The following is a 27,792-nucleotide window of genomic DNA, read 5'->3' as shown; positions in this document are numbered from 1 at the left end:
GATTCCAAATTACGTTAAAAATCAACTTATATAAGGTTGCCCAGAACAGAACCCTTCTGCAAGTCAGGGAGTGCCTCTATTGGCTGCCCACACATAAAGCACAGCATCAAACTTTGTACTAAAAATGAGCATCTGAAGTTTTTTGCATGCAGGCAGTCATATTCTGAGAGGGTTTATTCAATCTTAGTTGCCTCTCAAGGAAATCGCCCAATAAGTCAAATTCCCCCGCACAAATCAGCATTTGTTGCAACATTTCCCACTCTCAGTGAACGTCTTCTACATATATTTGCTTTCTATGGAGCCCCTCTGCACAGAGACTTTCTGTGGAGCCCCTCTGGCAGCATGCCATCTCTCATGGCATCCTGCCAGAAAATTCTGGGAGGCTTTCTTGGTTCCACTCCGCTCTGAGTGGAACATCGGTCAGGCCTGTTGGGAAAATAGGAGAACCTCTCCCGAAGAGTGGCCAACATCCCTCCATGACTTCCTATCTCAGATGAAGAATGACTATAGCAACTAAACTGCTTCTCATGTCACTTGACCACCACTGCTAATCTTTGCATTTTGAACTCTGATCGGGGATTAAGTTAAGAGGAAGAACTCAGTTTGGAATCCTCTTCAGACCACTTGGCTTCCGGCCCTTCGATTGCCACCCATCTCTGGCCAGTTTTGACCATGCTCAAACTTTTTAAGCTGCTGCCTCTTTTTGATTCCACCTCTCTGGTCAACCCTTCCAACACACACAGCACTTTCTCCCCTTCCAGATACACGCATCCAGCATCATGTCACCTTCTCATCTCCCCCTACCCAAATCTAGCCCTGTTCACTGCCTATGCCCCATCACACTCCCGTCCTCTTGCTCATTCTGGAACTGCTCAGAAAATAGTAACCATCATGCTGGCCTTCTTTTCCTCCACCTCCCGCCAGTTTCAGCCCTTTTCCTTCTACCCCTCTTCACATTTGAGGTCCATACCGTGAGACTGTAACCCCCTGCACTTCTGTACTACGCTTATATCTCACTAGCTTGCCCCCTCTTGAATGTCATTTATTTTTCTCCTTTTTATACTGCCCTTCCTCCAAAGAGCTCAGGACACTGTACACGGCTGCTCCCCTCCTTTTGTTCTCACAACAACCCTGCGAGCTAGGTGAGGCTCAGAGAAAGTGACTGCCCAAGGTCACCCAGGAAGCTTCACGACTGAGAGGGAATTTGGACCTAGATCTTGGAGGTCTAAGTCCACCTCCCAAATCACTGCACTACCCTGGCTCTCATTAAAAACTTTGACATCTTGTTCACTGTTTCCCTCTCTGACAAAACCTCTTTCACGGTCCATGGCAATTTCAAGGTTCACATAGATGAGCCCCTGGACTTGACTGCTTGACCTCCCACCTCATTGTTCTCCATTGACACAGTCTCACAAAAATCACCAATTACAAGTATCTCCTTACTGCCCAGTAACATAACCTCTACTTATCCCTCTGCTGCCCGTGGTAGCTATTTCTCAGTTAGCCAGTCACACTGCACAATTGACCAACCACATTCACAGCACAATCCTTGCCTTGGATTCTGCATTCATGTCTATATTGGGCATTGTAGATTTATGCTAGAAAAGGACATTAAGGGCTCAATCCTATCCAACTTTCCAGCACTGATGAAGTCATGTCAACAGGGTATGCACTGCATCCTGTAGGGAAGGGCAGTCATGGAGGTCTGCTTAAGGTAAGGGACCATTTGTTCCTTTACCTCAGGGCTGCACTGCGGCTGTGTTGGTGCCAGAACGTTGGATAGGACTGGGCCCTAAAACCCAGATATTTATTCTGGAATATCAGGCTGCTGATGCCCTCAAAAACATGTCAGCCCTCCCCAAAATATATATACCTGCAAAACAGCAGTTCAAAGATGCAGTAGATCTCAAAACTGGAATTTTTCTTAATATTTTGTGTCAATGAAATGCCCAGCATACGGCTGTGAATTTCTCTAGGGCTGCTTATAGCAACCACAAGATCTGCTCTAGAACAGGGGTGTCCAAAGTTTTTGGCAGGAGTGCCACACCATCTCTCTGACACTGTGTCGGGGGCCAGGGGAAAAAAGAATTAATTTACATTTAAAATTTGAATAAATTTACATCAGTTTTCATAAATGAATATATTAAAGATGAACTTATATGAATGAATGAAGGTCTTGCAATAGCTCAAGGCCTATAAAAGGCCTTGTATAAAGCAAGACTGGCCTTTCCTTTGCTGCCTCTGCTGCATCACAGATGTGAAACTGCAACTAGTGGCAGGAGCCCTCATCCCACAGCTCACGAAAGAGGTCAAACAGTTGCCTTCATGCTAAGAGCAGCTGTGTTGGGCCAGTGTGGGCTCCAACAAATGTCTGGAGGGCCAGAGGCTCACTGGAGACTGGGGGCTCCCTGAGGGCCGCATTGAGAGTCCTCGAGGGCCGCAAGTAGCCCCAGGGCCAGGGTTTGGGCACCCCTGCTCTAGACGTTCTTGAATACCAGAGTACATTTAAGGAGAAAAGAGTGAACATTTTTAAAATAAGGCTTAAGATAGTTTAAAAAAAAACACTATAATGTTCTTTTTTTTAAAATCTGGTTTAATATGAAGTCTGAACTTAACACAGACAATTATTTTTCTATAATCTCTTATGAAAGAAGGGTGACTCTTAAGACAGACAGCTGAACTTTTGTCTTGATAGTGGGAGGAATAGGGAGGGGAGAGACTGGTTAGGAATGTTGTCCACCTGGGGACCTTTTATACTTATGCTGTGCCTTATAAATCAGGTCCTGAAGCAAGGCTCAGAGCACATAATACAACCACTTTGCTGAAGCTAAGCAAGTCTAGTTTGGATCCAGAGCCTGGATGGGTCAGTTGCCCGAAAACCTCATGTATACCACCTGGTTTTTGAAGACAGATGAAACAAATATTTATAAACAGTGCAAGTGGCTCAAAAATCAATACTCCAATGATAAATATTTATGATTTTGTCTACCAGTAAAAAGTACTTGGAGAACACTGAGCTGATTAGAACTGTTTTATCTGGGATGGGGGGGGAAGCGAGGTAGGAAAGCGTTTCTCAAACTGTGGGTCGGGACCCACTAGGTGGTCATGAGCCAATTTCAAGTGGGTCCCCATTCATTTCAATACGTGTTTTATTTTTAATACGCTAGACTTGATGCTACCATGGTATGTGACTGCATTTGGGGAAATGTTACTGATCTGTACTTTTAACAGGCTGCAATATGCTTTTAACAATGATAGTCAATGGGACTTACTCTCAGGTAAGTGTAGATAGGATTTCAGTCCTTTGGGGAACTTTTGGGGAATTTTTTTAAACAGATCAGCACCTACTTGGGAGGGTTAAGAGGGCTCTTTATTTTAAATAAATATTTAAACTTATACTTATTTTAAACATTTAATTTACTTATTTGGTTTGATTTTGTCATATGGGGGGTGTTAATTTTCCTGCTTGATGATTCACTTATAAGAACATAAGAACAGCCCCACTGGATCAGGCCATAGGCCCATCTAGTCCAGCTTCCTGTATCTCACAGTGGCCCAAATGCCCCAGGGAGCACACCATATAACAAGAGACCTCATCCCGGTGCCCTCCCTTGCATCTGGCATTCTGACATAGCCCATTTCTAAAATCAGGAGGTTGCACATACACATCATGGCTTGTAACCCATAATGGACTTTTCCTCCAGAAACTTGTCCAATCCCCTTTTAAAGGTGTCCAAGCCAGACGCCGTCACCACATCTTGTGGCAAGGAGTTCCACAGACCAACCACACGCAGAGTAAAGAAATATTTTATTTTGTCTGTTCTAACTCTCCCAACACTCATTTTTAGTGGATGTCCCCTGGTTCTGGTGTTATGTGAGAGTGTAAAGAGCATCTCTCTATCCACTCTGTCCATCCCCTGCATAATTTTGTATGTCTCAATCATGTCCCCTCTCAGGCGCCTCTTTTCTAGGCTGAAGAGGCTCAAACGCCGTAAGGAACACCTTCTCGTAAGGAAGGTGCCCCAGCCCCGTAATCATCTTAGTCGCTCTCTTCTGCACCTTTTCCATTTCCACTATGTCCTTTTTGAGATGAGGCGACCAGAACTGGACACAATACTCCAGGTGTGGCCTTACCATCGACTTGTACAACAGCATTATAATATTAGCCGTTTTGTTCTCAATACCTTTTCTAATGATCCTAAGCATAGAAATGGCCTTCTTCACTGCCGGCGCACATTGGGTCGACACTTCTGGTCAGGACATCACTTCCAGGTTAATGACAGCACTTCTGGTGGGTCCTGACATATTGTTATTCAAAAAAAGGGGGCCCTGGTTTAAGACGTTTGAGAACCACTGAGGTAGCGCAAAGTGTCCCTTTGCCCTACCAGACTAAAACAGACTAAAACAGAAACCAAGCACTGGAAAGAAGCATTATCTAGTGCAGGTGTCTTTAAATTTTTCGGCCGAAGGGCCGCATCAAATATCTGGCACAGTGTCGATGGCAGGGGGGAAAAAATTAAATATAAAATTTAAATAAATACATTAGAGATGAAACTTAGATGAATGAATAAGTGAACTGGTTCAAATGCCCAGGACTTCTCCAAGCATGAACACAACCCAAGAAATAAAGCACACACTTAAATGGACCCCCATTCCCTCACCCCATAAGCACAACTCTGGATGTGTTTGGTCAACTGGGCCAGAGGCGCTCAGGGAATCAGAGACTGGCCACGGGCTGGAAGAGGCTCACTGTAGGTCGCATCTGGCCCCCGGGCCGGGGTTGGGAGACCTTTGATCTAGTGCCAACTGCAGTCAGCACCTGTTTGCAAAAATCTGTGATGGCTACAGGTTGTAAGAGATCCTGTTTTGAAGAAATCCCTTTGCTGGGTGACAATAAAAATACAGGAAGATGTCGCAATAATGAGATGCAACAGTTGCCAGACTGAAGCACCATTCAATAAATCAATATGTGCTCCTGGTCACAGCAACCAATTAGCATGTACTTTTATTCATGAAGTATCGAGATGTTAAAAAAACTGGAAATATTTGATTAAAGCCACTGATTCTAAAATCAAGCTTTTTCTTTTGGCAATGTAAACCACGAGTGAAACATCGCCAGCTTAACAATTACCTTGATTTTAAAATCAATCCACCATACAGAATATACCCAAGATTTGCCTCATCCTGTGTGTGCTTCCAATAACTGCAGTGGGACTTTATGTCTATAGTACTGCACCCACAACAGCAAAATCTGATTCTGAACTAGTGCTTCAGTAAAACCCCACAATCCAGCTATTATATCCATGCTGTGTTAGAGTATTCGATATTCAGCAAATTCACCCACACAACTTGGACGGTTATTACATTTTAAGAAGGGGTTCTTCAGCTCTCCAGATCTTGGAACACGAGTACAGATGCTCCTCCTTAAAGCCCTACCTTTGTACGGAGCATCCTTTCTTAAGCGCAGTCACTCACTTATGACATCAGGTAATGATAAAGAACATGAGCATCCTTCCCAGCCTAGCTCACATGCATCCCCACAGCTCTTTGTTAGCAAGCCACTGATCTATGAAGGCTGCTTTTTGACAGACAGCTAGTTGCAGCTACACTTCCTTCACATGAACACAGGAAACTGCTTTATATCAGATCTGATCATTGGTCCATTTAGTTCAGTATCATCCACTGACTGGTGGCAGCAGTCCAGGGTCCAAGGCAGGAGTATGGACCAGCCCTACCTGGAAATGACATAAACTGAACCTGGCACATGCAAATCAAGTGGTTTGAAATTAAATGACAACCCTGCCCTCCCAGATTTCCATCAATATCTTACTGTCAGGGCCCTGAATTCATTGAGCATCTTCAAAATGATGACTCATTAATCAGGGCTACTGCTGTGCATCCCAGTAACTGAAGAGGTCCAGTTCAAATCTGCCCATAGTCAAACACTCACAAGGCAGTCTTTAAGCTAATCTCTATTCCAGCAGTCCTCCCTCCTGCTGGTTCAGTACACCACCACCAAGCCTACCTTACAGAGCTGTTGGAAGGACGACTGAGACAATGCACGCAAGCCATTTTTTAATCCTCAAAATGCACAAATATGTTTTAAAAAATAGTATCAAGATTCCCAGAGAAAGCAGCACCCATTCAAAAGTTCAACCTCCCAATGACATCCCAGTAAGCCCAGTATTAGTTGTAAAACTTACCATGGTAGCTTAATGGACGTCTGGAATTATTTGGCTCTTGGGGCTTGGCTTCTTTTGTTTTTTTTTTTCTCCCCTTGCTCAGCTCACGTCATGATGAAAGAGGTAGTTTCCTAGCAGGGCCTTTTTTTTTTTGCTCTATTTAAAAGAAAACCCACCCCTATTCTTTCTCTTTTTCTCTCTCCCCTACATCTAGAGGAAGATACACCCTCCGACCTTTGGCTTCAGGAACCCATCAATGAACTAGAGAGTGGCAGCAGCTACCTCCCACCCAAAAGAACAAAAAGTTCACACACACCTCCACTGGGGGGCCTATGCTTTGGGGTGAGCTGGGAGGATGCCTACTCCCTGGAGTGGGGTGGGGGGCAGGTTTTGTGGGGGGAGCCTCCAAAAGAGGTTCTCTCTAGATGGAAAGGAGGGGATAGAGGAAGGTCTGGGGGGAATATTTTCTGTGGGGTGGGGAGCTGAGCAGGGGGCAGTCGTGGGGGGGGGCTCCAGAGGAGGTTGGAGGGAAAGGAGGAGTAGAAGAAGGTCTGGGGGGTGTCTACTCCCTGTGGTGGGGTGGGATGAGAAGGGGGCAGTCCTGTGGGGGGCCTCCAGAGGAGGTTGGAGGGAAAGGAGGGGATAGTGGAAAGCCTGTGGGCCAGTGCTTTGGGGGGGCTGGGATAAGTCTACTCCCTGTGGTGGGGTGGGGCGCTGGGGAGGGGGCAGGTCTTGTGGGGGGGCTCTAGGAGAGAGAGGGAAAGGAGGGGGTAGAAGAAGGTCTTTGGGAGTGCTTTTGGGGGGCTAGGGGATTCTACTCCCTGTGGGGGGGTGGGGGAGCTCCAGAGGAGGGGGTAGAGGAAGGCCCGGGGGGCCTGTGCCTTGGGGAGTGGGCTGGGGTGGTGGTGTGGGGGGCTGAGGAGGGGGGCAGCTCGTGGGGGAGGGGGTAGAGGGAGGCCTGTGCTTGGGGTGGGAGGGGATGTCTACCCCCTGGGGTGGGGTGTGTGTCCTTCGTGGGGGGCGGCCTGCCTGCTGGGCGCAGAGGGGCCTGTCCCTGGGAGCCGCCTTACCCTCCGTCCCAGCCCCCTCCTCTCCTGCCTGGGCTCAGCTGCGCTCACGCCCCCCGCCGAGCACCCCCGCCCAGGCCCTGGCTGGGCCACGCATCTTCTTTCTCTCTGTTCTTCTTCCTCACAGGCAGAGGGGTGGGGGAGGGGAGGGGGAACCACCGCAGCCCCGCCCACCACCAACCGCCCCGCCCACCCGGACTCTCCCTCCCACACCGGAAGCGGCCCACGAGACGAGCCCTCGGGCGTTCGGTCGGGCGCGCGGCCCAACCGGAAGCGGATGACGCCGCGGCGCGGGTGCGCATGTGCGCTCCCACCGACGAGGCCCCGCCCACCCTGGTTCCCCGTCTGAGCAGCAGAAGCTCCGCCCCAGGAGGGGAGGAAGGAAAAAAGGGAGGGGGAAAAAAGGGACTTAACCCTTCGCCTGCCGCCGCAGTGAGGGCTTCCTCGCGCGCATGCGCAGTTGTCGCGAGACGGTTCGGCTGAGGGTAGACGTCGGTTTTTTCCGTTGCTCTTTGGAGTGATTTCAAACGTCGTTTTCCTAAAGCGCCAGGAGTGGCCTTTGGGGGAGGGGCAATAAAGGGAGCAGCCCCACTCCTCAAAGCGCCTCAGAAGCCCCACATAAAAATCACACGTCTAAGGCATGTTTAGCATGTCTAAGGCATGTTCAAGGGATGTTCAAGTCATGTTTAATGCATATTTAGCATGTCTAAGGCATGCTTAGCACGCTTAAGGCACGCTTAAGGCATGTTTGGCATGTTTAAGGCATATTTGAGACATGCTTGGCATGTTTAAGGCATGTTTCGCATGTTTAAGGCGTGTTTGAGACATGCTTGGCATGCTTAAGGCATGTTTCGCATGTTTAAGGCGTGTTTGAGACATGCTTGGCATGTTTAAGGCAAGTTTGGCATGTTTAAGGCATGTTTGAGACATGCTTGGCATGTTTAAGGCAAGTTTGGCATGTTTAAGGCGTGTTTGAGACATGCTTGGCATGTTTAAGGCGTGTTTGAGACATGCTTGGCATGTTTAAGGCATGTTTTGCATGTTTAAGGCGTGTTTGAGACATGCTTAGCATGTTTAAGGCATGTTTTGCATGTTTAAGGCGTGTTTGAGACATGCTTAGCATGTTTAAGGCACGTTTAAAGCATGCTTACCATATTTAAGGCATGCCTAAGGCATGTTTAGCATGTTTGAGGCTGCAATCCTAACCACACTTTCCTGAGAGCCAGCCCCATTGAACAAAATAGGACTTACTTCTGAGTAGACCTGGTTAGGCTTGTGCCCTAAGGCATGTTTAAAGCATATTTAGCCTGTTTAAGGAACAAAGAAGTGCTGTGGATATAATACAAACCGACAAGCATCTGCCACGCAGCACACCAGACATCACCATCACTGACAAGAAAGATAAGAAGGCTGGACAGTAGACATGGCAGTACCTGGTGGCAGTGGAGTAGAAGATAAAGAACGAGAAAACCACCAAGTATGAAGACCTGCAAATAGAAGTGAAAGGCTGCGGCACAAGGAAGCAAGAGTCATCCCAGTGGTCACAGGGGCTTTGAGTGCTGTCCCGAAACAGCTGGAAAAGCACTTGGACACCATCGGGATGAGCACAAGCACCATCAGTCAATTGCAAAAGGCCGCCGTACTAGGAACAGCATACATAGTACAACGATATTTGTAACACAACAACATAAAAACAAAATATAGTTGCCTATCCTAATGTATGTATTGGCAACCTTCAGTCTCGAAAGACTATGGTATGGAAAGCACTGACATAAGGGGTTAGGATTGCGCCCTAAGCTGCTGTTAAATGTGTGCTTATAGCAGCCATAAAGACTGGAAGAGGATTTTGAAAGGGAGGGAGACACCGTGTGGCCAAGGAGCAAGTTGGCTGCTATTTACGCAGTCGATGGAGAGTGAGGGCCCAATCCCCTCCAATTTTCCAGTGCAGGTGTAGTTGTGCTAGTGGAGTGTGCACTGCATCCTGACCCAGGGGCAGGGTTTGGGCTGCGTGACTGACCCAGGGGCAATCACTGGGTCCTTTTCAAAGTATTGGAACATGTGTTCTTTTACCACAGGGCTGCACTGTGGCTACACCAGAGCTGGAAAGTTGCATAGGATTGGGCCCCAAGAGATTTTTTTCTCTCCTTTAGTGGTGGAGCATTTACAATAGTGTTGTGGGGGGGGGGGATCCCACAGAGTTCAGCTCTCCCAAGGATGATGATGTTCTTGAGGGGAGTCTCCAAGGGGAGACTTCATGTCCTTGAGGACAAATGGAAGGACAATCTCGGCTGTTTGAAGATGTCTTCTTATTTTGCAGTATTATTGCAATTATGACTTTCTTTGCTGAGTAATATATTGTTTTGCATTGCGTAACAAGCTATTTCGGATGATGTTTGGAGCTCTGATGGAGTGCACCTTTTTCAGCACAGTAGTGCAATAGCTCTCAAAACGTCACCCACCCTGACCTCCACAGCTCTCCTCCCTCCAGATTTCATCTGTCTTGGGGTTGATTTGGCAAGATCAAATGATTTTGCTTCAGTGGTCTTGGGAGAAGGGCTCCCTGTAGACCAGCACTCTCATCTTCTCACAACTCCTTTGGCTTCTGAGTTTACCCTTTCAAAACCACAGGAGCAGGAAGACTACTGGCCCAACTGGGCTCTTATGTTGGTAGAACGAGTGTTCCTGACTTAGGGTTGATTTCACAAGATTAAATTTCTGCCCAGCGTTGCATATACGCAGCGGGGACCAAATGTGTACACCTGTGGGCCAGGCAAAAATTGGTTAAAAGAAGCATGGGTTAAAACATGCATTCAAACATGGGTTAGTTAAAACATGCATTCAAGCATCCTTACAGCAGTCATAAAAGACATACCTACAGCATGTGGAGTCGTGCGCTGCTAGTGCACCAGCAGGAAGGCTGGAGCCCTCCCCCATGCACAGGAGGATTGTTGTGAACACAGATAGGATGGCAGGGGAGGTGGGATGGGATGGAAGAAAGACAGAGGAGGGCAGAATAGGGAGGCAATGGAGATGGCAATGGGGGCAGATCAGGTCTGGGAAGGGGATGGGTTCAGCTGCGGCTGCCAAATCCAAAACTCTTTCTGGACCCAATCCCACAGCCTGGATCCATGCAGACTGATTTTGGTAGTGCAGATCTGAGTATACCACTCCACACCATGGAGGGAGTAAGAAAACAAAAGTTCCCTTACCCAGATGAGACCTCTGCAACTCCCCTCCCCCCCCCCACAGAATGCAGAATAAGGGCCCAATCCTATCCAATTTTCCAGTGCTGGTGCAGTTGTGCCAGTGGGTTGTGTGCTGCATCTTGTGGTGGAGGGGTAGTCACTTGGGCCTTCTTAAGGTATGGGAACATTTGTACCCTTACTATGGGGCTGCACTGCGGCTACACTGGAGCTGGAAAGTTGGATAGGATTATTAGGCCCTAAGCCATTGACTTGGTGGCCAGCAGACAAGAGAACAGGTCCCCCACCAACATGTCTCTCCCATCAATCTAGTCCCTGAGATTGCTGCCCCACTTGGCAAGGAAGACTGGCTATGGCCCTGCTTCTCCTCCCACATGCTGGGTTTGAAAAATAATAAATATTCATCATCATCACCACCACCACCACCACCACCACCAATGGAGCAGAAGAGGGAGTGTGGAGGAGGAGAGGAAAATGGTAGGATAAAGCATCCCCTATGCACTTTCTCTTCTCCACACCTCCTCATTTGCTGCTCTCTTCTTCCTTTTGAATCCAGTGAGCTGAAGAAGCAGTAGTGGAAATAGCAGCTGGAGCATTGCCTGCTATTTGGGGGGGGGGCGCTGTCTCAGGCTCCAGGGGTCTTGCATCAGCCCCGTTGCTAGCATGGGAGCAACCACAGAGGCAATACCGTAGAGCAGTGATTTTCAACCTTTTTCATTTTGCGGCACACTGGCAAGGCACTAAAGTGGTCAAGGCACACCATCAGCTTTTTGACAATTGACAAGGCACACTGCTGTCAATGGGGGCTCACATTCCCTAATGGTCCTATTGATAAATGACCCTCTCCCAAATTCCCGCGGCACACCTGGGGACCTTTCGTGGCACACCAGTGTGCCACGGCACAGTGGTTGAAAATGGCTGCCGTAGAGATGAAATGCAAAAGAGGTTCTACAGCTGGAGCTGGCTCAGTTATTTTTGGTTTGGATTAGTTCATTACCAACTACTAGCTAGTGGATAAATCACTGAGCATTTTGGATATTTCCATCCAAATCTCATAAAGGCTCAAGTGGTGCCCTTTGATTAGATTGCAAGCGTGGAGAGGCTAAGAATAGGGTTAAGAGAGAGCAGCCTGGAGGATCAAAGTGGATAACTTGGCAATTAGATAACTTATTGGACTGAAGAGGGATTATTGAATAATGAGAAGGCCTGTCATCAAAAGGCACTTATGGTTTTCTGCTTGGAACAAGCAGTTAAATCAAAAGACTTTGCATTGTTTTGGAAATTGGCTAAATGCAGCTGTCAGAAGTAGAACAAGCTTTTATTGGCAAATGCTTCAAATAAAACCTGGGAACAGCACGCCTTGGCTATTTTTAACAACGCAATATCAAATCCAAGGCTGGAGCTGCAGAATTTGAACCCTGAACTCTCTCTCTCTCCTTGATCTCTGCCACACACACACACAAACGCTGTCACCTTGCAGGAAGTGTGGAGGAAAGGGCAGTGGTGAGCTAGAGTGTCGTTCTCTCTTCTGCTCCGTTCCCTTCTTCCTTTTTCAGTCCAGGAAGAGAAGCAATGGAGGCAAATCAGCAAACAGAACAGGGTGCCCCCATCTAAATCTTGCCTTTATTTTTGTGCCATAAATTAATTTTTTTTTAAACACCTGCAGGCATCTCTCCTCCCTCCTGAAAACGTTCAATGCTTTGCTAAGTGGGGAATTTGTGCAACAATATGTAGGTTGATGCATAGTGAACAAAGTTCTCACCATCTCATCTATCGAGGCATGTGGCTGGCCTTAATGCTAGCACAGCACACAGTTAGGGCCACAATCTCCTGCCGGACCTGCTCTCACACTGCAGTTTTAGCACGGGAAGTCCATGTCTGCTTTGGGTCATACAGGTGTCTGTTCCATTTATGCCTGAGCTAAGTTTTGCCATGTTACTTGAGGTTGTTTCTCCCCCCCCCCACACACATACACACACTTTTGCAAGTCTCTTTTTTTCTGGACAGCTGCAGAATGCAAAAACAACAGGTGGGCAACACCCCCTCATACCCCTTTCGAGACCACAGGCTCATCTCTGATTTCATGCGCGAAAAGAATCTGTGAGTTCGGATGATTATTACAGTATTGTCAGAATGGCTTTGGCTCGCAGATTGCACAAATGAAGTTCATTTTGGCTCTGGGATATAGAAGCAGTTCTTCAGTTTGGGACTAGCTGAGCCTTGTCACATCTGAATCTTTATGTTGTAGTCACCACCCAGGCTTGGCCTGAGATTCCCCAGTGCCAAAGGGGGTACAGTGCTTTCCAGCACTGACATAAGGACAATGCAGCTCTGAGGTAAGGGAACAAACATTCCCCTTACTTTGAGGAGGCCTCTGTGAGTGACACCCAACTGCAGGATGCAGCAAATGTCCCATTGGCACTGCTATGCCAGTGCTGGACAGCACTGACATAAGGGGTTAGGATTGCGCCCGTCGTGTGCCAAGTGCTGTTTCTCTGTACATGGCAACATACCAGCTGGTGTTCCTCCCCTTCTCCCTGGATTCAAAATCAAAAATGAGAAAGCAGAGGAGAGGAGAGTGCCAGTCTAGAGTAACTCATGGTGGGTTACTTGAGAGGCATGCCCCCCTCCACACTGCCTGAGGTACTGCCACCATTTTTGAAAACCCACAATTCACGATACCATGTCAACACAAGTCATGAAACGGAGGGGCAGACAATAGTAAGTAGTACTGATCTTTGGAACTCTCTGCCACAAGATGCAGTGATGGCCACTAGCTGAAAGGATTTTTAAGAAAGGTTCAAATCCCTGTAAAATGGTTCTATTGACTGTTTATAAATATCTTATTATTCTTGATTTATTAGTAGCGGTAATCATTACATTTATATACTACTCTTCCCTCAAAGAGTTTATGGTGGTGGACATATGGATCTCAGATTACCTCCATCCAGGCAGCATGCATGGACCTTAACCAGCTTAAGTTCAGTGGTACAACTACTGCATATGACTTGATATAGTGTTCAAAGCCACAGGGTCCAATCCTATCCAACTTTCCAGTCCCGGTGTAGCCGTGCTAATAGGGTTTGCACTGCATCCTGTGGTGGGAGGGTAATTAGGGAAGCCTCCTCAGGTAAGGAAACATATGCTCCCTCCCCTAGGGGCTGCATTGCTGGATAGGGGCAGGAAAGTTGGATAGGATTGGGCCCACACTCAGCCATGTAATCAGCTGGAACCTCCAAACTCAGAGGCCATTATCCACGTGACTCTCAGATATCAGAGCCAGGATGGTGTAGTGGTTTGGGAATTGAACTTAGACCTGGCAGATGCAGGTTCAAATCCCCACTCAGCCATGCAGCTACCTGGGTCACTCAGTCTCACCTACCTCATAAGACTGGTGTGAGGACAAAAGGAGGGAAGGAACCCAGAAATACCTGGATGGTTGGCCAATGTCAGGCAGAATAAGTCCTCTGTGTTTATGATCTTCTTATGCTTTTATCTACTGCCATTCCTTTTCCCCCACCATCTCCCTAACACCAAACCTTTTCTTTCTCTCCCTGTTTTCCCCAAAGCCCCCAACTTCATGAAATTAAATCAACTGTCTGTGCTGAAATTCTGGTCCTGGAAGCCAGTGCTGCATCTCTGAGATGGGCCAGGTTCTCCGGGCTCCCAAATTATTCAAGTGACAGTGCATGAAATGAGCTGATACAGAGCCAGGAGCCATACAAAATCAGCCACCCAGCTATTAAAACCTTGCCATTTCTCCAAGACCTCGATCAAGCTAATGGGTTTTTATTGAGTTCTGTATTGTATTTACACCGGAGGAAGGGTGGGGATGGGATGGGGGGGGGGGGGAGAAGAGCAGTGAAGCAGTGGGAGAGAGCAAGAAAAGGTCTCTTATCTGGGCACCTGGCTTCTGTGTTTTCCCAGAACTGTTGTGGTTTTGGAAGAATGACTCAGGCTGCGCTTATTAAATATCATCAGTGCATGACGGGGGTTCATGTCCCCAGGGGAAGGGGGTTGCCACTCTCCCTGTACCAGCAAGTAAATGGGGGCTCTGGGCTAGCCAGCCATTGCTTCCTGGAACTCATTAAACTGGGGGATGGGGGAAGAGCCCCTCATCTCTCTGTCTGTTCTGTCACAGACACTATCCACTCTCCCCTGGATTTTGTTTCCTCTCTGGAGCCAACATAGTTAATATTTTGGTTCCTGTGCCTGGATTGGTGACTGTCTGGGAGCTCCATATATGTTGCCATGAAGAATGAAAGATGGAACGTAAATGTGATATTGAATAAAATCATGAAGGAGAAAGTGCTGGCTTTGGGATTCTGGGTGGCCTTGAGCAAGAGCATGGGGAGTGGGGAGGTCATAAGTCAGTAATAGCACATGTCTTTCGGATGCAGAAGTTTCCAGGCAGTGGTTGTACCAGGTTGCTGAGGGCCTCGGTCACAGCTGGGCTCCATGATGGAGTACAGGGTGCTATACCACTGATAATGTCTGTTTAGGGGTGGTCTTGCCATGTGACCCTTGGCGTGAAACCTGGCTGAACAGTAGGGCAGGCCCAAGATCTCTGGTACCTGAGGTGGTGTGCCAAATGTCATCCATCTTACATGGTAATATGCCAGCTTCCTGGATTAAAAAAGAAGAGGGGGATGAGTAGAAAATAAAGTGTGGAAGAGAAAAGAACTGTGGGCTAGAGTGTCAAGAGATGCTCTAGTCCACTACTCTTTTATCTTCCACTCATTCTCTTCATCTATATCTTGGGTTTTTTTTGGTGTAGTCTTTGTGGGTGTTGTCATGGGGGTGTCATGACATACTCCTGCATGTCAAAATGTCCCACTACTCCCCTGCTGGGAGGCCTGCTTTACATTCCCCATGAGTGGGGGTCATGGGAGTCCATTCTTATCACATTTCCCAAATATCATCATCTCCCCCCTTGCACAGGTCCAAGGCTACCAGTGGTGTTTTGGAACCTGTTCCTGAGCTTCAGGGAAAGGCAATTGTTCCGCGCGGAGAGTCTGTTTTGTTCTGTATGCTCTGGAGAATTTCAATATCGGTCGAGAACATCGAGGCCTTGAAAGGCCTTGTGCTAATGGGGATGAGCTTACAATATGGGAGGGACCCGGCGTCAGCAAAGAAAATCGTCTAAGTGGTTGAGGGAACAGCTGGGGCCAAAAGTAATGCTGGCCTTGAACTATAGTATCTTTTGGCTGGCAGAGGAGAAGCTGGGACCTGTGGAGTAGAACTGGAGCACAGGCAGGAGTCATGCGCCATGCTTTAAAAAGGGAAAGAGGGGGGACCCGGGAAACTATAGGCTGGTCAGCCTAACATCCATACCGGGTAAGATGGTGGAATGCCTCATCAAAGATAGGATCTCAAAACACATAGATGAACAGGCCTTGCTGAGGGAGAATCAGCATGGCTTCTGTAAGGGTAAGTCTTGCCTCACGAACCTTATAGAATTCTTTGAAAAGGTCAACAGGCATGTGGATGCGGGAGAACCCATGGACATTATATATCTGGACTTTCAGAAGGCGTTCGACACGGTCCCTCACCAAAGGCTACTGAAAAAACTCCACAGTCAAGGAATTAGAGAACAGGTCCTCTCATGGATTGAGAACTGGTTGGAGGCCAGGAAGCAGAGAGTGGGTGTCAATGGGCATTTTCACAATGGAGAGAGGTGAAAAGTGGTGTGCCCCAAGGATCTGTCCTGGGACCGGTGCTTTTCAACCTCTTCATAAATGACCTGGAGACAGGGGTGAGCAGTGAGGTTGCAAAGTTTGCAGACGACACCAAACTTTTCTGAGTGGTGAAGATCAGAAGTGATTGTGAGGAGCTCCAGAAGAATCTCTCCAGACTGGCAGAATGGGCAACAAAATGGCAGATGCGCTTCAATGTCAGTAAGTGTAAAGTCATGCACATTGGGGCAAAAAATCAAAACTTTAGATAGGCTGATGGGTTCGGCGCTGTCTGTGACAGATCAGGAGAGAGATCTTGGGGTGGTGGTGGACAGGTCGATGAATGTGTCGACCCAAGTTAAGAAGGCCAATTCTATGCTTGGCATCATTAGGAAAGGTATTGAGAACAAAACGGCTAATATTATAATGCCATTGTACAAATGGATGGTAAGGCCACACCTGGAGTATTGTGTCCAGTTCTGGTCGCTGCATCTCAAAAAAGACATAGTGGAAATGGAAAAGGTGCAAAAGAGAGCGACTAAGATGATTCCGGGGCTGGGGCACCTTCCTTATGAGGAAAGGCTACGGCGTTTGGGCCTCTTCAGCCTAGAAAAGAGACGCCTGAGGGGGGACATGATTGAGACATACACAATTATGCAGGGGATGGACAGAGTGGATAGGGAGATGCTCTTTACACTCTCACATAACACCAGAACCAGGGGACATTCGCTAAAATTGAGTGTTGGGAGAGTTAGGACAGACAAAAGAAAATATTTCTTTACTCAGCGTGTGGTTGGTCTGTGGAACTCCTTGCCACAGGATGTGGTGACGGCATCTGGCCTGGATGCCTTTAAAAGGGGATGGTTTCTGGAGGAAAAATCCATTACGGGGTACAAGCCATGATGTGTATGTGCAACCTCCTGATTTTAGAAATGGGCTATGTCAGAAGGCCAGATGCAAGGGAGGGCACCAGGATGAGGTCTCTTGTTGTCTGGTGTGCTCCCTGGGGCATTTGGTGGGCCGCTGTGAGATACAGGAAGCTGGACTAGATGGGCCTATGGCCTGATCCAGTGGGGCTGTTCTTATGTTCTTAAAAGGAAGAAGAAGATGAGAGAGAAGTAAACTAGAGTGTCCTGGACACTCTAGCCCAGGGGTGCTCAATAGGTGGATCACGATCTACTGGTAGATCGCGAGGCAAAATAAGTAGATCACGGAGTGCCACCCCCTTTCAGGTGCCTCTGGGAGGAAACGCTGGGAGTAAGGCCCATTGTACTCAATGGGGCTTACTCCCAGGTAAGTGTGGCTAGGATTGCAGCCTCACAGCCTAATCCTAGGCATGTCTACTCAGGAGTAAGTCCTGTTATACTCAGTGGGGCTCAAGGTACACCAACATACATTGTACACATAAATGTTATATGTTATGATGGCGCAAACATTGTAAAAAAAACTCTGGTAGATCTCTGGGCTTTGCTGGGTTTCAAAGTAGCTCTCGAGCCAAAAAAGTGTGAGCACTCCTGCTCTAGCCCACCATTCCTTTCTCCTACATCTTTCCTCTTCCACTCTGTTTCCTTCTTGGAGCCTGAAAGGAGGAGGAGGAGTAGAGGTGGGTGAAGAGGAGTGGGCGACAAGCATCTCTGCTAGTCTGTGGCCTGAAGTGGCCACCTCAGTTGGCCTCCTGGATGGGCCGATCTTGCCATGTTGGGCTCCAAGTGGACTAGTTTTTATGACCAGGCTGTCAGCATGAGGTGCATGGTACAGTCCAAGTAGGCAAGGGTGAAGTTCTGAAAGAAGAAACCAAAGATCAGAAGGAACCCTCTTTGAACCTCTCAGAGATGCAGCCCCTTCCATGACAAGAACTTCATGTGTCTTTCTCAAGTCTGCATACTAGGGCTGGCCATGGGCCAAGAGGAACGTGATGAAGCTGTGCAAGAATCTGGGCCAGATGGCCGCCCATTGAAGTGTCTCCACACCCCAGGCAGGGAGTTGGAGCCTGCTGGAATTTAAAGCCTAGGCCCACCTCTGACCCTTGCTGCAGCTCTCCATGGTGCTGAAACTCCTACCTGTCTGGCTACCGTTCATATGGTCTGGTGGACCTCATGAGTTCCTACTTGCAGGGCAGGTCTCTTATTGCCCCACAGGCTAGTGGGAAGAGACGGGATGGGACAAGTATTTGGAGTAGTGAAGTTGCAAAACACAACATGATGGAAAAGTAATGCAAGGCACTAACATTTGTTATAGAGATGCCTGAGGTGGAAATGATAATGGTGACTTGAGATAGAATTCCATGAAGATTGTACAGTGCCTTCATTTTGGGGAGGGGGACAAACTGCACAAAACAGTCATGGATGCACATATCCATCTTGTCCCCTTTCCCCTGGTCTGCTCAGGCTCCCCTCTGGAGCAGCGATGTCATGTCAGCGTCCCAGGGGATTGATACAGGCCAGCCAAATGTTCCCTGCAAGCTGCATCTGAGAGCCTCCTGGCCCCCATAAAATAACAAGCGATTGATTTTTCCCATTAGCAGGGGCAGGGCTCGACTGGGGAAAGGCATTTCAAACAGAGTCCTGTTAAATAATGCAGGAGGTGAAATGACAAAGCCCACATGGAGGGGTGGAGCCGGGAACTCATGTCCTCCCCATTACATGCCCTGAGAGGCAAGGTCATCGCTGCTGCTGTCTCTGGTGTTGGACTACAGGTAGAAACAGCAGGACAGGACTTTGCACTCCAGCTACTGACCCGTAGCTGAAGACTTCTGTGTGACTCTGAAGCTTGCATCCTCCAATCCCAATTGAAATGGGCCCATTCAAATATCTATTTCCCTGGTTGGAATCTCCCATCCTTTGGGACCCTCAGAAGATCTACAACTTACTGAGTGTCACCTGCACTGCATTTCCATGGCAGCCTAAAAACAGGGTCTGTCAGGTGGCAGCCAGATGGCAGAGGAGGGCATGGGTTGATGCTCCTCCTGTATACAGATTATTGTGGGTGAAGCTTGGATGCCACCTTCTCTTTCATTGCCTGGAAGGTTTGGGAAAGGGGGGGGAAGCAAGAGATTATAATGTCATAGTTATGATGGTATCCTTGCTGTCACTGCAGGGCTGGTCCAAGACATTTGGCATGTGAAACGGGGAACGAAATTCTACCACCACCCCTATTTCCCAGCACATGCACAGTTATCACCTGCCTTACTTGGCTGCTCCTGCCACACTACGTCTGCCCTTCCACTGCTGGGTTGGCAGTGAGCTGGGTAGGCAGTGAGCTATGGCAGAGTGGTGAGAGGCATGGAGGAAGAAATGGAAATGGAAGAGAAGGCAGTGGGAGGAGACACAGTTTCTGGTCATAGAGCTGGGTTAGAGTGGTGTCACCCATAGAGTTGAACTGGCTAGAGTAGTGCCACCCATGGCTACAGTGGTGCTGGTGGCCATGCACGATGGAGGTGTGCAAACCATGGAAGAGTCACCGCCTGAAGTTAACCATGTTGTCCTGCTGCAAAGTGGTATGGCTGGTCTTGTATCACTACCATATTTGAATCTCTCCGTCTCGCCAGCCCTACCAAGCTAGCAAAGCCTTCTGCCTCCTAGGGGGAGAGAGAGCACAAGACTATGTTTTTCTAGGGGTTAGGAAAGGCTATCTGAGGACAGCACATGCACACATCACAAATACATGAAAAGCATGTCTGAGCCAGTTTAATTTGCTCTGGGCCTCACAGTCCCCTAGCAACATCGGTTTAGTCCACCCATCCAAGCTCAATAGGAATCCACTCGGAGCCCAGCAAAATCCAAGCTGTTTCTCCCAAAATGGAAGAGGGAGGCAGTGCGGTGAATTAATTGCAGGGAGTTGGCTATGGACCAGGGAGACCTGGGTTCAAATCCCTTTTCATCCATGAAGCTTACCACGAAACCGAGGCCTGCTTACTCTTTCTGAGTCTATCTTATCTTACAGAGGTATTGCAAGGATAAAATGGAATAACCTAAGAATGCTGGGAGATCTCCTGGGAGAGAGCATGGCATTCCGAGAAATTCAAGTGCCTTAGCCTTCAATCACCGTGCAAGCATAGGTGTGTCTGCTCACAAGTCAGCGCCACTGATTTCAGTGGGCTTATTCCCAGGTATGTGTGCATGGGATTGCAGCCCAAAGGTGAAATAGTTTCAGCGTTCATCTTTCACATGTGGGGATGACTTCCAGTAACGTATTCTGGGCAGCTGTGTCACAACCCTGGATGAGCCTATGCATGTTCACCCAGAAGTGAGTGCCACTGTGTTCATCGGAAGAGGAAGAGCAGGGCGGGCAGAAGAGGAAATGCAAAGGAGAGGCGAGTGCTGGGTCTGAGCAGGTTGATGCTCTAAAGTTCACCACTCTTCTCTCCTCCCACTCTCTCCCCAACATCCTTTCCAATCCATGGAGCTGGAGAAAGATGATAAAAGAGGATGGCTGGATGTGAGCACCCCTTCCACTAGCCTGTTGCTCAAGAACAGGGCTGCCCAAACCCCAGCCCAGGGGCCACTTGTGGCCCTCGGGGGCTCCCAATCCAGCCCTGGGAGAGCCCCCAGTCTCCAATGAACTTCTGGCCCTCTGGAGACTTGCTGGAGCCCATGCTGGCCCAACGCAACTGCTCTCAGCATGAGAATGACTGTTTGACCTCTCGCCTGAGCTGTGGGACGAGGGCTCCCTCCACTACTTGCTGCTTCACGACTGTGATGCAACAGTGGCAGCAAAGGAAAGGCTGGCCTTGCTTTGTGCAAGGCCTTTTATAGTCCTTGAGCTACTGCAAGACCTTCATTCATTCATACAAGTTCCATCTCTAATAAATTCATTTATGTAAATTTATACAAATTTTAAATGTAAGTTCATTCTTTCTTTTTCCCAGCCCCTGACACAGTGTCAGAGAGATAATGTGGCCCTCATGCCAAAATGTTTGGACACCGCTGCCCAAGACAACTGCCTCAATTGACCTCATGAAGGGGCCGACTCTGCCTGCATGTAGTAAACTAGCAGCTCAGAAAGAGGTCTGCACTAGATGCATCCTCCAATGTGCTCATTTACTGTATGCATTGAGGGATGTGTTCTTGTTGCTGCTGCTGCATTCTAAAATATGACACACATACACACCCCTGCAATCCGAGGTGCAACATCTGCTACTTCTTGCAAGATAAGCAAACCAGATTATTATGCTACATGTCTGCTTTGGGGCACTGAAGACTCCGGAGTCTATATAATGAGTGCAGGGGCATACGCAGCCCCACAACATTCCTACCCAGAGCTGAACTCATAGATAAAAGGACTGAGCTGGTGGGTGGGCTGTGGGGGGGCGGGATGTCTTGTGAAGTCCAATACACACTGGGAATTCAACCGGGCTCACGCAACTGACCGACCGATGAGAAAAAGATGAATATAGAATATGCAGGAAAGGAGAGACTGTATTGATTTAACCTACTTTAATGTCCTGGGGTGGTGGTGGGGGGGAACAGGGGGGAGGAAGTGTCCCCAGCCCTGATAATTAACACAAGGTTTGGCAATCTGATTCTTACCCCCATGTTCCAATCCCTGGCAGCATCTCTGGGTCAAAGAGGAAAAAGTTCTGGTCTGAAAATCTGGCAAGCCGTCGCAAGGCAGGCTCAGCATTTGCTGAGCTACAGGGTCTGACTCAGTAGCCAGTCACTTCCGATGAGGCTTTTCCCACTGCTTTGGGTCCCTGCCAGGAAAAGCTTCACCTGTTCCCTTTCAGCATGCCAGGCTGCTATTCAAAGCCCAGGTCACAGTTGGCAGCTATACATGCCACTTCTCTTCCCTGGGAGATCCAGGGACACACACACACACACACACACACACACACACACACCTCTGAGTCAAGCCCAGGTGGCTCGTGGGTGGCCGAGGCATGGCAGCTGAACATCTCCCAGCCATGTGGACGAACCGGACTGGAGCTGGCAGTGAAAGAGTTAAACCTCTAGCCTCTCTGCGTGAATCTTGAGCTATTAATACCCGCACTGCTTTATCTGTCCGAGTGAGCTGGCTGCTCTGTCAAAGAGACAAGCCCTGCGGATCTGGGTCTCCTTGGCAGGTTCAGAACTTTTTATTCCTGGAGGGGAGAGGTTGCATGCGCTCGGCTGGTGTGGGCGATTCTCCAGGACTTCTGGGCTACGCAGCTGCCAAAGTGGAATCCTTCCTCTCTGTCTTTCTCTGTCTCTCTCACATGCACGCACATATGTGCAGGAGACTTGGTGCCACCTCTTGTCTCTTTGCCCCACAGATCCAGAGAGCTGCAGCTGGCTCCATTCGGGTGGTGGGTCAGCACCCCAGGAAGGTGGAAGGGCAAACTTGCCTCCAGGCAAGTTGGATTGAAGATTACCATCGGTATTGGGAGAAGAAGCTTCAGAAATCACAACCTCCATGTCTCTACTAGAGGAGCGACAGCATCTTGGAAATGAGGAGTGTTCCAGCCGAAGCATGCGGTGAAGCCCACCTCGCATCCGTCCCCCTGAAGTAGGCTGCCGGCTATGGAGTCCGACCCTTAACCCCACACCGAGCACTGGCAAACGGCACATAAGGAGTGTGTACCTTGCTGAGCCCCTCCAATGAGGTCTTAGAACTTCAATTACCTGGAAGGTTTTCACCCACAGCCGGAAACGGGCACAAGAGCTGATGACAAGGGATCCAGGTGAGGCTGACCACCAGAGCGGGAGCATGGAGGCCTAGTCCGTGTCACAGTGGAGAGACTCTGGTCCCATAAAAAACTACTTGCGTACCCAACAGTCACTCCTTGAGAGGTGTTGGCAGGTGGGCCTCAGGACTGTGAGCTCCAAATGTCTGAAAGGTGAGGAGAACCAGGGCAGGTGGAAAATTGAACACCCCTCAAGAGCTTCTGAGAAGTCCCAGACTGGAAAGTGGCCAAGCTAAGGAAGCGGTGACTTTTCCTTGCCGAGGCCTCCAACGTTAATCCCTCCTGCATTGGAGGTTACTGGTTCAACTCCCAGCAGGAGAGCTCCTCGGCGGGGAACTCGCTAAGCTTTGCATGCTGGAAACAGCCGTGGGTAATCGAAGAAGCCAAGGTGCGAGATGCCTGCTCCCGGCAGCAGGGCTTGGCCTGGGACAGCTGACGGGAGTCACCTCCTCCCGTTCCGGTGGAGATGCTAACGCCTGCCAGGTCTGGCCAAGCCAGGGTCACCCACTGCCTTGCATCATCGGAAAGATGGATTCATTCTGCTTTTCCTGCTTTCAGAAAGAGGAGCTGCAGCCCTTGCAGTTGAACAGGTGGGTTCAAAGACTGGTTGCCTTCTTGCACTCATATAGCCCCATATCCATTTGTATCATAAACGGCTGCCTTATATTATCTTAGCTCAGTACAGTGGGTCTCCAGGGGTCTTTCCCAGCCCCACCTGGACATGTTAGAGATTAAACCGGAGAGCTTCTGCAGTTAGGGCAGGTGTGCCACCTTGGAGCTACAGCCCCTGTCCAACAGCCAATTGCATTGTGGGTCCAAAGTTATCTTAAATCCATTGAAGGGGTGATTTTGGGGCCCAGATTTCAACTAGAATGATATTTTACTTTAGCCATTCGAAGGACTTTTGTATCCATTATTTTGGTACAACAGCCCTGCAAGGTAGACAGTATCGTTGCCCCTTATTGCAGATGGGTTTTATCTGAGGGCAGAGATCGGAGCTTGTCTCGGACCACCTAGAAAGCGTATGGGAGAGATCAGGTTTCAACCGGCAGCTTCTCAGATCAGAGCTTGTGCTCTCAGCCACGGCATCACACCAAGAGCATGCCCCCCCCCCAGCATCAACCAAGTGTGGAAGTCTGGTTGAGTGACAAAGGAAAGGCATTTTACACATGCTCAGGTGCACTCCTCAGGTTTAAGGTGTTGCCTCTAACATTGTCAACAGGGCTAATGGTTCAGGTAAAATTCAGGCTTGAATGAAACCTTTTCTTGTGGGGATAGACATGGTCTGGACGCCTCTCTGCTTTTAAGGATTGCACTACTGTCTCTCTGAAGTGGGGTTGTCAAGTTGCAAGTGGCTCCAAGATCTGTGGGGTCCCTGTGGGCAAGGCCCCCCCCCCCAGTATCCTCCCTTACTCTGAAAGAACAACACAGGGACTGAGAGTATTTTTCGGCATATAGAAAAGTCCAGCACCACTGAACTTGTGGGGCACTCTGCGTAATGGGAGAATGGCAGCCTTTTGTAGCTCAGTGGTAGTATACCTGCTTTCCCTGCAGAAGGTCTCAGGTTCAATCCCTGGCATCTCCAAATGAAGCTGGGAAAGATCCATGCCTGATACCTTTGAGATCCTCAATAAACCAAGTGGGTGGGTAGTCCAACCTTATAAATAAGGCAGCTTCATGTTCCGTTTTGGGGCAATGAGCCCGTTGCCTCTTGGAGAGTCCTTTGCCACCTGCTGGGGGATTAAAGCCCTGCTTGGGTCAACCTGGCCTCCAAGCAGAGCTCTTGTGACTGTCCCTCTCAAACTCTGGTTTACTTTGGCAAACACCGCTCACTCAAAGGTGCACATGCACCATGCCGAAGGCGATACGTGCCCTTGGAGCCTAGCTGAGGTGTTTGACGTGAAAAGCTCAACCATCCCTTTCTGAACTTGCTGAAGTCCTTGCTTGACATGTAGAAGATCTCAAGTTCAATCTGTGATCTCACCTGCTTAGAAAGACCCCTGGCCTGAAACCCTGAAGACCTGCTGTCAGCCAGTGTAGGAAGTGCTGGGCTGAGTCTTGGTCCACCTTGCTCAGTATTGTCAACACTGGCTGGCAGCAGGTTCTCAGCCAGGGATTTTTCTCTGCCTTACCTAAAGATGCCAAGGATTCTGCCAGCCAAACTTGTGTTTCATGATTTGAGATTTTAAAAAAAAACCGATCCTGCAAGGTCTACTTTATTATCTGTCCGTATCTGATGCATATGCTTAAATATGCCTCCACAGATTGGGATTGTTGGGCTATATTGCACACCGAAACACCCCACAAGGCTGTGCCTTGCCCCAGATCTTCCACTCTGAGCATCATTTTCTTCCCAGAATCATCTGGGACGTGGCAGCTGCCTGTCTTCAAAGTTCAGCCCGGCAAGTGAACAAGCAAAGTTCCTTCCTTCCCGAACAGAAGCAGCCTTGCTATGACAGCAGGGTTCTGTTGCAGACCAGCTCACTCCCTTCGAAATCAAAATCCAACGCACCCTGTGTGGTATCACGGTGCTACGGAGTGCTGCCCCGGCTGAATTTCCGCCTATTGGGCCCCTTTTAAAAGCCCAGGAGTCCCTCTAGGAACTCTGTGGGCCCCCTACTACAGTTCCCTGCTCAACCTGTGTCCAGAAACCCTTTCCATTTTTCTCAGGCACCCTCTTCCAAGAGGATTCCCTGATTGGCAACCTGGAGAGCCCTCATTTGCAGGTGGAGAAGGTCAAAAGGACCAGGGCAGGGAGGATAGGCTGGAGACACCCCATCCCAGGTATTCAAATTCAGCAACAGGATTCATGGTAAAGTTGAACTCTCCATGCTGCAAATTGGCAACCTGAATCTTTTTTTTTTTTTTAATTGGCTGGCTGTAACTTCTGCACCTTTAAGATTAGCAGAGGTTCGCACATGAGTAGTCTAATGCCTCTGATTAAGAAAGCTTCCCCCTGCTGATTTCTGCCAGTCAAGTCCTCACTGCAGTTTCTGGTCAGTTGACAATCCAATCTGAGTCCTGGCCTTGAGCCGCTGTTGGGTGGGGTTGAGGGGGCCATTCTCCTTGTGCCTCGGCGTCCCAGGATCGTCACCTCCTTACAATATTCGATAAATAATATGTGGGATGTTGCTGGTCGATGGGAAGCAGCTCTCCAAGGTTTCAAATGGGGGGTCCTACTCAGAAGATGAAAATTGGGCCCGTCTACCTGTGGGGCAGGTGCACTACTGTTGACACCCCAGACCCCACCCCCACACATAGTTACTGCTCAGAGCCCTGAGTTTAAGTGGCATGGCTGTTGCTTTCGAGCCACCCTCTTTCATCCGGCCGCAGTCCTCTTTTCTCACTGTCGGGTCCGTTAACTAGCGTGTAATGAATTAATTCCTAAATCCTTGAGCGGCAGTTCGCAGCCAGGAAACTAGGTAAATCTTCACCTAGTGAAGATTTTCACCTGGAGACCTTCACCTAGGGTAAATCTGATCCCGTTTGTGTCCCTCAACCTCTGAGGTCAGTCCCTGTGCTGCGGCGATCTGGCTCCACAGTCTGCCGAACACCGGCTGGCCAGGTTGCCCTGTTGCTGTTTTTGACAGCAGAGCCAGCTCCTCTGTCCTTAGCAGTCTCGACACACACACAGTGCAACAGGTGACACTTTTCCTGGCCAGGAAAAGTGCCTGACTGTTGAGACGCCCCCTTTTCTTTACCGGCTTGGCTCCTGTGCTTATCCCAGCACACTGATGAATAAGACCCAACACTTCATCAGTGTGCTGGGATAAGCATAGGAGCCAAGCCAGTAAAGGAAAGGTGGCGTCCCAACAGTCCCATGATACATAACAACTTGTATGTTTGGAGCCGCGTGAGATCTGGGTTGGTGTTTGGAGTGGAGCTTGCAGAGAGCTGGGACCTTGAGCCTTCCTTCTAGTTCTGTGTGTCCCCAGCCCCCAATCCCTGATGGCTGGGACAGCTGCCTGACCCAGCATGGGCACATGGAGAAGTGTGATCACAGGCATATGCTGAAACAAGCTGTTGAAAGTTGGATCTGTTCTTTGTGGCTGCCAGAGAATGCAGTATGGGGTGGAGACAGGGAAGCTCTCTGCCCATCCATATGGAGGCGCGGCACACCTTTCCTTTCCATGGCCCGTTAACCCCTTCCCTTTCTTCCCCGTCCCTGTGGCCTGCCCACAGCTTTACCCTGAGCCCTCCAAACGGATGCGAACCCTCTCCTTCGCTTCAGAGGGAGGGCAGTGCCGTTTGCTGAGACACCTGTGTCAGCAGGTTCGGAAATGGTGAGCTCAGGGGAGGACTGGCCCATCCACGAGGCCAACTGAGATGGCTGTTTCAGGCAGGAGATTGGTGGGGCGCCCACCTTCACCCACTCCCTGGCCTCCATTGCTTGTCATCCTCCTGCTCCCTGGATTGTAAAAGGGAGGGGGTAGAGCAGAGGAGGAAGTGTGGAAGAGTGGGGAGCTAGAGCAGACTTGACATCCCTCTTTCTTATCCAGTCTGGGATATGGGAGAAGCAGAGGCTGTTGCATTCCCAGGTAAGGGCAGGGAGCATTTGACCCACTGCCTCAGGCACCAGGCTGGCCCTGTCTCAGGCCTTAAAGGGAGATAGCTCAGGCCTTAAAGGGAGATAGCGGTTTTGCAGTAAAAAGTAGTGTATGTCACCTGAATTGGACAAGTTTCTGGAGGAAAAATCTATTATGGGGTACAAGCCATGATGTGTATGCGCAACCTCCTGATTTTAGAAATGGGCTATGTCAGAATGCCAGATGCAAGGGAGGGCACCAGAATAAAGTCTCTTGTTATCAGGTGTGCTCCCTGGGGCATTTGGTGGGCCGCTGTGAGATACAGGAAGCTGGACTAGATGGGCCTATGGCCTGATCCAGTGGGGCTGTTCTTATGTTCTTATGAATGATTCTAGCGTTCGTGGACAATAGTCCCCTCCACCAGACGCACAAAGCAAACTTCTCAATAGCCCTGAACCATGCAAAGAGGTTTGGCAAA

At 49.1% G+C, this 27,792-nt stretch overlaps 2 protein-coding genes across 3 annotated transcripts in view; one reads left to right on the top strand and one right to left on the bottom strand.

Annotated features, from left to right (window-relative positions):
* The window catches only part of XPO6 (exportin 6), a 51,683-nt gene extending 44,879 nt beyond the window's left edge, over positions 1 to 6,804 (bottom strand). For both annotated transcript variants that reach the window (XM_066640431.1, XM_066640432.1), the window contains exon 1: positions 6,204 to 6,804. In XM_066640431.1, coding sequence (XP_066496528.1) covers positions 6,204 to 6,206 — 3 coding nt within the window. In that variant the 5' untranslated portion in view covers positions 6,207 to 6,804. The remainder of the gene's footprint in view (positions 1 to 6,203) is intronic.
* Positions 6,805 to 23,280: 16,476 nt separating this feature from the next.
* Positions 23,281 to 27,792, top strand: part of SBK1 (SH3 domain binding kinase 1) — a 64,885-nt gene continuing 60,373 nt past the window's right edge. The window contains exon 1 of the mRNA XM_066609412.1: positions 23,281 to 23,378. Within this exon, the coding sequence (XP_066465509.1) occupies positions 23,317 to 23,378 (62 nt within the window). The 5' untranslated portion in view covers positions 23,281 to 23,316. The remainder of the gene's footprint in view (positions 23,379 to 27,792) is intronic.

This window comes from Tiliqua scincoides, chromosome 13 (genome assembly GCF_035046505.1).
Source record: "Tiliqua scincoides isolate rTilSci1 chromosome 13, rTilSci1.hap2, whole genome shotgun sequence".
NCBI classification, from domain to species: domain Eukaryota; kingdom Metazoa; phylum Chordata; class Lepidosauria; order Squamata; family Scincidae; genus Tiliqua; species Tiliqua scincoides.
The sequence above is the reverse complement of the archived record's forward strand: the minus strand, read 5'-3'. Positions and strand labels throughout refer to the sequence as shown.